Source organism: Crassostrea angulata, chromosome 8 (genome assembly GCF_025612915.1).
Source record: "Crassostrea angulata isolate pt1a10 chromosome 8, ASM2561291v2, whole genome shotgun sequence".
In the NCBI taxonomy this organism is placed as follows: domain Eukaryota; kingdom Metazoa; phylum Mollusca; class Bivalvia; order Ostreida; family Ostreidae; genus Magallana; species Magallana angulata.
The window spans coordinates 54,709,944-54,720,584 of NC_069118.1; the positions used below are offsets into that span (position 1 = coordinate 54,709,944).

General features: G+C 33.7%; 1 protein-coding gene and 1 pseudogene across 1 annotated transcript; both read right to left on the minus strand.

Annotated features, from left to right (window-relative positions):
* Nucleotides 1-483: 483 nt before the first annotated feature.
* On the minus strand, nucleotides 484-2,738 carry LOC128159495 (uncharacterized; annotated as a pseudogene).
* Nucleotides 2,739-6,311: 3,573 nt separating this feature from the next.
* Nucleotides 6,312-8,462, minus strand: LOC128159504 (uncharacterized). The gene is made up of 2 exons (XM_052822622.1): nucleotides 8,281-8,462; nucleotides 6,312-7,153 (listed from the first exon to the last, which is right to left on the minus strand). Exon 2 carries the CDS (start codon nucleotides 7,140-7,142, stop codon nucleotides 6,387-6,389), a length of 756 nt encoding a protein of 251 aa, XP_052678582.1. The 5' UTR covers nucleotides 7,143-7,153; nucleotides 8,281-8,462; the 3' UTR covers nucleotides 6,312-6,386.
* Nucleotides 8,463-10,641: the final 2,179 nt, after the last annotated feature.

Consider the following 10,641-nt stretch of genomic DNA (forward strand, 5'->3'; position numbering starts at 1 on the left):
ATGTCGCGAAACCGTGAATGGTAAATGTCAAATTCGATTGGCTACCGCTATTCACTCTGTCCACAAAACAAGTTTTCTATTCAAACGCTTTCCTATCACGTGATTGACTTTCTATAAAACCTTTAAACAGGATAACCCTTTTTCATTTAACACGCGTGTCTCTACTTGTTCGCACACATGGAGAGGAATATTAAAATAGAGTGTTTCTGACAAAGCCATTGCCGATATCGTTTTGTCTCGATCTTAAAATGAGATTTATTCGACGAACTAAGTTTGTCGAGTCATTTATCCGTGTTGATTTTTGGCAATTTTGATATGGAGGAACCTCCTACTATGGAGTATTAAGGACGCGCTAAAAAACAACTTTGTTGGTGTTGTTTTTACTCGAGATAGTGGGCGGAGTTTAAAAAAAAGTGTGGGGTATGTACATATAACCCACACTTTTAACAATAGAAAACTCGCCAAGCTATGTACAAGGCCGATAGTACTATTCATGCTTCACCGCATTCAGGTATTTTATTTACCCGAACACGTTACATTGGACAAAAAGATCAACGACGAAGTAAGACATACTGAAATCCAGGCCCCAATATTTCCGAAATCCTCGATAATTGTAGAGCGTTTTCCTGTCTATGTAACAACATCGCAAATGCCCAAACAACACACTCTGGCAAATCGAGCAATGTCAAAGACGGCATGAGTTTTAGAGACGTTTCTGTAAAAACCAATGGAAACGACGTTATGATGTTACTTTCTAGGATTCACAATCATTAATCCACTATGTTGGATGTAATGCTGCGGGGGTCCCTAAAAAGATGCACAAACGTGTTCGATGTGTTTGCAATTTGTGCAAAATATACGGATACCGTGAACATTTTTTCAAAGAGTAAAACTTATTTATGTAAATTTATTTATTGTAGTTTCCTTCATTCTTTTTCTACAAACAATTTATTACGATGTTCACGCATCTAGAAGTCCGTGTAACCTAATTGCCTCGATTGGAAAGCAGTAGATCGTAACTTTCTCGACCGGAATATATATACACCCCAGTGGCAGTTGAGGAATGGTCTAAACTAATTAATATGGCGACCGAATGCTTTTATGAATTAATGTCAGCTTTGAATATGCATCAGTTAACCTTTTTGTGAAAAATCTTGATACTGCTTGCTCCCATTGTTTGCACTGTTTTGGAGAAGATGACGTCAGGCAATAATTGTAAATTCTGGTATGAATAATTAAGTCAACATTTAAAAAAATAAATTGATACTTAGCTGTTAATGTATTTTGCATTTTTTGCCATTTAACTATGTGTTTACACGTCTCCTCGGACGATTCAATACTCTTTAAAATACTTGGCCTTTCTGCACTGCACACTATGTTTTTCGTTCTGTTACAGGAATAGTTTTATAATTAGAGTAATCTGTTTGCTCTTTAACTTTCACCCGATATTTCTAATTTACAAACGTTTCCCTTTTAATAGATATAACAGTCTAATAAAACCCAAATAAATACAAGCACTGGATATTCCAACATTTCTTTAATTAGAGTAGATGGTTCTTCCATTAAATTAATTTAGTAATCACACATAAACATGTAGTGTAGAGCGCTCTCTACTCCCGGAGAGTCATTCTCTATAAAGAACCATAAAAATATATTCATCACTTACAACATATTCAATCTTACAAAATTTGTTTACATACAATATTGTATTTTCTTCAGGTTACCTAATCTTAATTCAGCAACATAGAGGTTGTCTTTGGAGTCCACACATAAACCCCATGGCCACTGTAAATCACAGTTATCAATGAAGCGGAGAAACTTCCCATCTTGATCCAGGATGTGGATACAGCGTTTGTTCAGGTTTAAATCTGTTATTAGGATCCGACCCTGGCCGTCTGTTGTGATGCCCAATGGTTCAAATGATCCCTTGGTAGTAGAGGGAGGACCAGTGTAGGTAAACCGGAGTTTCCCGGCCTGATTGACCACCACTACTGCACGAGCGCTACTGTCAGACATACAGATATCTAGGTTCCTGTTCTCACTGATCATGATGTATTTACAGGTACCACTTGACGAATAGAGAGGTTGTCCTTTTTTATCGTATTGAATGATTTGTTTCTCTTTGGAGCAAGAGTAACGCACAACCTTTGTTTGTTCATCATCGTGATCACTGTCAATGACAACCAAGAGGTCACCAGAGGAGGTACTACAGACACCGCAAGGTCTCAATCCCTGTAGTCTGATCACTGTCTGTATCTGTGTATTTTTCACTATGTTCACGGTTCTATCATTGTAATCAGTATAAACTAAATCCCCACTCCTTGTCACTGCTATGTCCGCTGGGTTGTTCCCTGATTTAGTTTGGATTGACCTCATTAGTTCCTTCCGGTGGTTGTAGAGTCTCAATATTTTGTCCTCACCACACGTCCAAATCTCTTTATCACACTGGCAGGACACATTACGTAGTTTATAATATCCATATTCGGTGTTTATAGTTGTAACTATATGTGGTACATCGATGAGCGGTCTGTTTGGTGGAGAGGACTCAGCATCAGAAGAATCCAATGTATGGTTTGTTATTGGTGTAACTATGTGATCTGTGGAAAGGTGTGCAAGATGTTCCCCTACACATGCTTTACACAGACCAAGTGTATGTGGCAAACGTCACAAATCATAAGAGGGCTAGGGGTCTCACACAGATGACACCGTAACACATCTTGTGCCCAACGCTAGTCCATGGTCAGAAACTATATTTACTTCATGGAATAATAACTCTAAAAATAATATTCGAACATAATTTTTTAAAAGAATATTTGTAACTAAATAGATATGCACGAAACCAGTTGAGGGGGTCCTTCGGATAATTTCGTTTTCCTTGGGGATTCTAGGCCTATATTATTAAACTTTCCGCCTTAATGGTTTCAAAGTTGACCATTGCAAGAAAAGAGAGAGGTGTCACGACATGTTCATTTAAATTGTGTTATATGAATTTGTATTCTGACCAACAATGTCATGGTTTGAAGGATTTTTAGAAGTAGGGGATGGGGCATGGGACAATGTCGTTTTGTAATTAATTGAATATTTATAAGTTTGCTAATTCTAGAGGTTGTTCAGGATCCCACCCCCTCCCCAGGGTCCACGCGTGATCATGCACAGAACGAACTAACAAGTACATTAAAGTATAAATATCGACATGTGACAATCATTAATATAATAGTTTCTTCCTTGACAATGCATTATGTAAGCAGACTGTATAAACGTCGAGTAATATTGACTTTGTATTATGAAATAGTAATTTACAAACACAAAGAAATACATACATAACTTTGATGATTACAAATACATAAACGTATAATTGTACATGACAAACCCTTAGCTAGTTGAACATGGCCACTCGCTCATAAGGACCCGGCTATTTATTCCTGTTATAGAAAAAAAGTTGATCACATGATGAAATATCAGACCGAGTCGATCAGATGATATTTTGCATCCATTGATGTTATCTATACATTGTTATAGTGATACCTAGGTTAGTCTTCATTGTATCTGTAAAGTCGTAATCATCGTACATGTATTTGTTATCATATTTACATTTTTTCTTGTCTTTGCCTGTAATAACACTACGTATCGATTTTGTTCTACCGGTATGCAGTCCATTAAATTCAAATGACGTATTATTGGGGCGCAAGCGGGGTTTGCTTATTTATATTCAAATAATTAATCGTACAATTGCTCAAAAATATATAATTTTAAGTACTTGTAATAAGGAATCATTCTTTATTGGTTGTAAAGAGGACGCCAATAAAACCCTTTCATATTTTTTTCAGATTTTTAAATCTTCCAAAAAAGTCTTTAGCTGCGCAAGTTCGATAGCTGTTCTCAGTGATAATAAGGCAATGACTCTTTCTTATATGCATACATTTCAAACAAAATGACATGTAGGACCTCATATTTATTGCTTTTATATCATTGGGCAACATGTTTGGCCAATTTCGGGCAGAAACATGCCAGTTCAAGAAATGTTTACAAATTCTTATTCTCAAATGTACAAGATGTCCGCACATCCCCCTTAAACGTTAGGAACTGTTTATTTATACTTAAAATGAATATGAAGAAAGACAAATCAGCTTGAAAAAAGATTTTTTACTCGTACATTGAGCCTTTGTAACCAAAAACAGGACACGGTACTTGTTAACGTGACAAAGAAGTGAGCCCTGTATCCTGTACATTGTGAAAACTAATAGATGTTCAGTTCTATTAGAAAACATTTCCAAAAGCATTTTGCAGCCAGTAACGTAATACCAGACCCCCCGAAGAAAATATCAAATATACCATACAACACTATCAAACTTACTGTTTCCGTGCAACATGTGACAAACATAAAACTTTAACAAACAGCATCGATGAATCCCACCCGTACATAACGTGCAGTGGACGAAGATGAATAGGTGTACCAATAAAGACATTACTTATATTCATTTATTTTGTTTCGTTTATTTCTTACCTTTTTCGTTTTTTGTGTTAAATTATTTGTTAATTTATAATCTTAGTTTTGTTATTGACTGCTTTGTTAAATATTCAGTTTTGTTTCATTTGATTCCTGTAAGTTTGTTTCAGGTTGCATAACACACAACCTCACAGAGATCAAGGAAATCATCAAAAGTTTTGTCCAAATACATAATATAGTCATTTCAGTATTGTGGGGACAATGGATAGTAGACTGCTATATATATACTCATCATTGTGTAATTAAAAGTTGATAATAAGTAAATTTTGAATAACATGTCTTTTATTCAGTTAGTTATTATTTAGTTTCCCGTTGTGATTGACCACTACTACAGTAAAGTGTCCTGGGTCTGACACTCAAATATACATGTTCCTGTTATCACTGATGTATTTTATACCCGAGGTATGCCTCATTTAGATCTTTGCTAGTCGTATGAACATTGATTTAGCGTGAAGCCACCGCAGATATTCAAAGCGTCGAATTTGTTTACTTTTTAATCTGTGAAATTTTATTTATGTGAACAAGAAGTATCTTATAGGGGTGGAACTACAAATATGTAAAATCATCTAAAATTCATCGTAAACAATACATTTATGTTTTATTTCTTCTGATAAGTTAGAGGAGATAAAGATGATGGAATAAAAAATAGATATAAAAAACTGTGCCGAAATATTACTAGTATCCGAGTACTCCATCGGAAAAGTAAGCAAGCAACCAATTACAAGAAAACCATCGATTAGACAACACTACATTTAATGTTTGTAATTGTAGTTAATTAAGCTGAGAATTATGGCTTTAACCAGTTTAAAATACATGTCGTACGATGTAGCAATAAATGGAAAAACTTAATAAATGACCAGGTATTCGAAATCTGATTTATTTACAGAGTAACTGATATTAAATGCCCTGGACATTTTACAGAAAGGTAATTCATATATAATAAAATGAAGCATAATCTTAATTATATGAAATTCTCTGTAAGTTGGCATCTGACAGTTATAACTAGCTATATTGATGTTCCTAAAATAAATAAATTCAAAATTCTTTTCATTTTATTTCCAGGGGATGTATGGTGGCATTTTTATAAAAATAAAATGAAATATTGACCTCGGACTTAGCTGTGTTATGCCATCGGATTACAGAATCATGAAGAAACAACAAAAACAATAGGATTTATTTTTAGATTTCCAATATTAAACCAAGTTGAGGATTTAAAGGTTATTTAGAGGTTTGTATCAAAAACGTTTTGTCAACAAATTTAGTTATACAGAAGTATATTCAATTCAACTATCTATTTACCACTCTAGTTCTTCCAAATAGCTACAAGATGGTACAACAATGCAAACAAATACGTTACACAATAAGAAAGTATATGCAAGATATAATACAAAATAATGTAATGCAAGTAATCTCTTTTATTAAAGTGTTACAAAAAAGTCTTAAAAGAAAACCGAATATACACAAACTCGACGTTTCAAATAAGAGTATTTGGTCCCTCTTCATATAAATTTAGTAAATGCATATATACATGTAATACAGAGCATTATATTATCTGCCTCCAGAGAGCGCAAATATACAATGAAATACACATTACAATTCAAAACATTTAAATTACTTTATTTATCAATAAATTCAACACAATCATGTTACGTATGCAAAACACACACACATATTAGATATATCTACACCGAAAAAAAATGGTGTAAATATTATAACATATATAATTTAAACCCACTGCTTACATATGATACATGTTATTCAACCTTAAACAAATTGTTTACATGTAATATTGTATTTTCTTCACGTTACCTGTGATCCACTGAGCCACAAAAAGGTTGTCTCTGGTGTCCACACATAAACCCCATGGACGCTGTAAATGTCAATTGTCAATATAGCGGAGGAACAGTCCATCCTGATCCAGGATGTGGATACGATGGTTATCACGGTCTGCTGTCAGGATCCGACCCTGGCTGTCTGTTGTGATGCCGCAAGGATAGAAAGATCCCTTGGTAGTAGAGGGAGGACCAGTGTAGGAAAACCGGAGTTTCCCGGCCTGATTGACCACCACTAGTGCATGAGCGCCAAAGTCTGACACACATATATCTTGGTTCCTGTTCTCACTGATGTATTTAATGAAAGGTCCAGATGAATAGAGAGGTCGTCCTTTGTCATCGTACTGGATACTTAGTTTCTCTGTGGAGTCAGAGTAACGTACAACTTTTGATGGGTTTTCGTCACCATTGTCCATAACAACCAGGAGGTCCCCAGAGGAGGTACTACAGATATTGCGGGGACTCCATCCCTGTAGTCTGATCACTGTCTGTATTTGTGTATTCTTCACTTTGTTAACAGTATTATCACTGTCATCAGTATAAACTAGATCTCCACTCCTTGTTACTGCTATGTCCCGTGGAGAGCTCTCCGACTTGGTATATACTGACTTCACTAGTTTCCCACTGAGGTTGTACAGTCTCATGATTTTCTCATCGCCACACGTCCATAACACTTCATCACTCAGACAGGACACACTGCGTAGTACAAACTGTCCGAACTCTGTCTTAAGCTCAGTGATGATCCGTGGTACATCAATGAGCGGTCTATCTTGGGGAGGGGATTCATCGCCAGAAGAATTCATTGCACGTGTTTCTGTTATTATAGAAAATGCTGATGTTTGTATAAAGATATGTCATACGGCGAGGCTCAATCTTTTTTCCCAGGGAGGTCCACCCTAACTTTAGTTTTTTCAACAAAGAAAATGGTAAAAAAATCAAATCTTTGCCCAAAACTTAAAGGGGCATGGTCACGATTTTGGTCAAACTTTATTTTTGTATTTTTATTGTTTACAATGCTTTAGAGATGCATTACTAATGTTCATCTAAAATTTGGATGCCATTCGTAGAGTTATAATAATAAACGGAGTTCACAATTCTTTGAAACATGGCATTAACATTATTCGTGCCCTGTTTTTGTTTACATTGTCTCAATATACCAGAAAAAGTTCTTTTTCAAGCTGAATTTTTCTATCTTCTAATTTGTTGAAGCAGACATAGACAGTTTTTAATGTTTATCCCATTATTTAGGTAAACAACTGGAACTTTCCCTTCAACATTCAGAATGTAAACAGAAACATGATCTAAGCTTTGTTTACATAACAGAGAATTGTAAGATCTATGTCTCGCTTTAAACACGACGACTGAAAATTAGTTTTTGTTGACTGTTAGAAATGCCTTACTGAAGTTTTGTAAACGTTCAAAACTGAAAAATGCTTTTTGACAAAAATCGTGCCCATGCTCCTATAATACTTTTATGCATATATAGTGTATATAATATAACATATCATATTTTATATAATAGATCTTACAGGTATGGGTATTATGTACCAACATCATTATGTCATGGGTAAATAATTTTGTAGAAAGGAAGTAGGTGGTGGAACATTTTTTGTTATAATTTTAATATTTATAACATTGCAAATCCAAGGGGGGGGGGGGAGTTCAGGACCCCCCCCCCCCCCCAAGATCAATGCACAGATCAAATCATTGAATACGTTATAGCTAAATAACAATTTGATAATATAGACATGTGACAATCTTGTATGCATTAACTCCCTTCTTAAGACATTAAAATGTCGTTATATTGGTATTATGAGTGTCTATGCAGATAGTATAAACATTGATTGTTGTGATGAAAAATTAATAATTCACAAACGCACAAATATATATAACACACGTCTCTTAAAACTACAAATATGTATATTATTGTAAATGTCAAACCTGAGGCTAATCCACCATGGCCATTTCATGCAAAGACACGCTCTGAAGTGTCCGGTTTTTCTCTTTCTGGTGCATGAAGAAAATTCTTTTTTGATCACGTATGGAATTAAATAGACCGAGGCAAGTCGATCATTTAAAAAACATGTGGCTGTCGTATTTGTTTGTAAACAGTGCTTTACTACTACTACCGTTAGCCTACATCGTATTTTAAAAGTCGATGTTGTCGTTAATGGATACATGTAAATAGTTACATAACATTTTAATCAGGTGTTTTTAGATTTAAAAAAAAATTAAAATTTGACCGTTACAATTGTTAGTTAACAGATGATTCTACAGAAGTTTTAAAAATTGTCTTTTAATACAAACCACATTATTCACCGTGTTGCATGTTTATTTTCATTGATTAAACATGATTAATACATGGATTTATAAGGGGTGGTTGGGTTTTTTTAGTTGTTATCCGTCGGTGTTTTTATTTGCAAATAATTTAAATTACATTTTTCAAAAGCATACATGTACTTGATGATTTTTTTCCTGGTAAACACATGCTAAATGAATTAGTAACCAATGCACTCTATACTACCGCCATTATCCTTATTTTCAATACAGTTAAATTAATCAAATGTGATCAGATACGCCTTATAACAAGTACATATGTACGTCATTGCTGATATCAAACTTGGTTTGAACCCTTTTTATGGAAAATGTAAACGCAGGCTTATTTGCAGTAATAATTATGTTATTTTTCCCAAAGTGACCACTAGCTCATGTGATATTATGAATCAATCATGGTCTCATAATTGTAGTGGGAGGCAGGCTTTCGTTGTTTGATCAACATAATTATTATTATTCAGGATCCTATAAAACATACACATACAATAACAGTTAAATGCAATCAATTTACATCAGCTGCAATATAGAGTTTTCCCTCATTTGGTTTCTCAATCAATGTACATTATTCAAGTACTTAAAAAGACATTTGACTTTCGCATAAATATTACTGCGGAACCGACTATAATTCTAGAACATAGGTGTTTTTAAAAGGACCTAAATACGATATAAGATCAACATTTTATTTTTTGTATTTTATGTATAAAAATGTTTTTATGTATAAAAATGTTTTTATGTATAAAAATGTATAAACTAGTTTACTATTGCATTTAGAATGATTGACAAAGTTATGACAAAGCATTACAAATACCCATATTACATGTAACTACTCTAGATATTTAAGGTCAGACGACACGTTCCTTGAGAAATTTTTTTGTATCTCCTTGTAATAATATAAAATAAAATTTGAAAATGTTGTGCTCAAATCGTGTCTAGGTCCCTTTAAATCATTGCAAAATATGGAATTGAATCAAATTGATAAAAGGATTTAGATGATCGTCACTGAGTCTGATCTTGCTACTTAAGCTAAATATCTCCTAAAATATATGTTTAATACAGTTATATTTAGACAAAACACAACATGAACACAACCTCTGTCATTCACTGCCTTTCTGCTACTGGAAGAGTAATGACAAGTCTTGGTTTCACTCCTTAGCTTTGTGTTTGACGTGCAATAAATAATAGCCAGTACAACAAATTTAAATTTTAAGTAAGTTTTTGAAAAGACAGTAAGTATAAAAAGAACAATGGGTCGGTGGACATGACGGGTAAATTAAACTCGATTTATTTAGGTGAAAAGTGTAGGTGTATGTAATAATGATTAAACACATTTTTTTTCATTTTTCCTATCCATTTAAATGGTTTAATTTGACTGTATTGGCACCCTATTTACACATTAAATCTTGAAAGTTAACTTTGAACTGCACTGAAAGAAAATGACTATAATTAAATATTAATTAATAAGCACACTATCACATAATCAACATTTTTAGAAAGTAATTCAGTTTGTCAGAATTTCATGTCTATTTGGAATAGACACTTGTATCATCTAATATTTCCTTATATGTTTATAATTCAATATAATATTACAGGTCTGAATTGTTTAAGCTTTGCGTCTGTTCTTTTCATCTCGTAAGTATAACATTCCATTCTTTGTACATTACGTGATACATGCAATGAAATTCAATTCCATCAAAGAAGTAGTTTTGTTCAATTCGAGTGACCTGTTTGCTCCTTGCTGTTAAATGGATACATTAAACTGCAATCTGCATATGGTCTATTATATGATTTGTAATAAAATTACTGTAACTGGAATTATTAACTTTGCAAACACATGATATTAGATCGAATTTAATAAACTTCATTCGTATACATTTCCAACGACGTCTATTATTCAGAATAGATATAGTTTCTCAGCATTTCAGTCTATTTCAGAACTTTTCCTAAAATAAAAATCACGCACCATTTTTT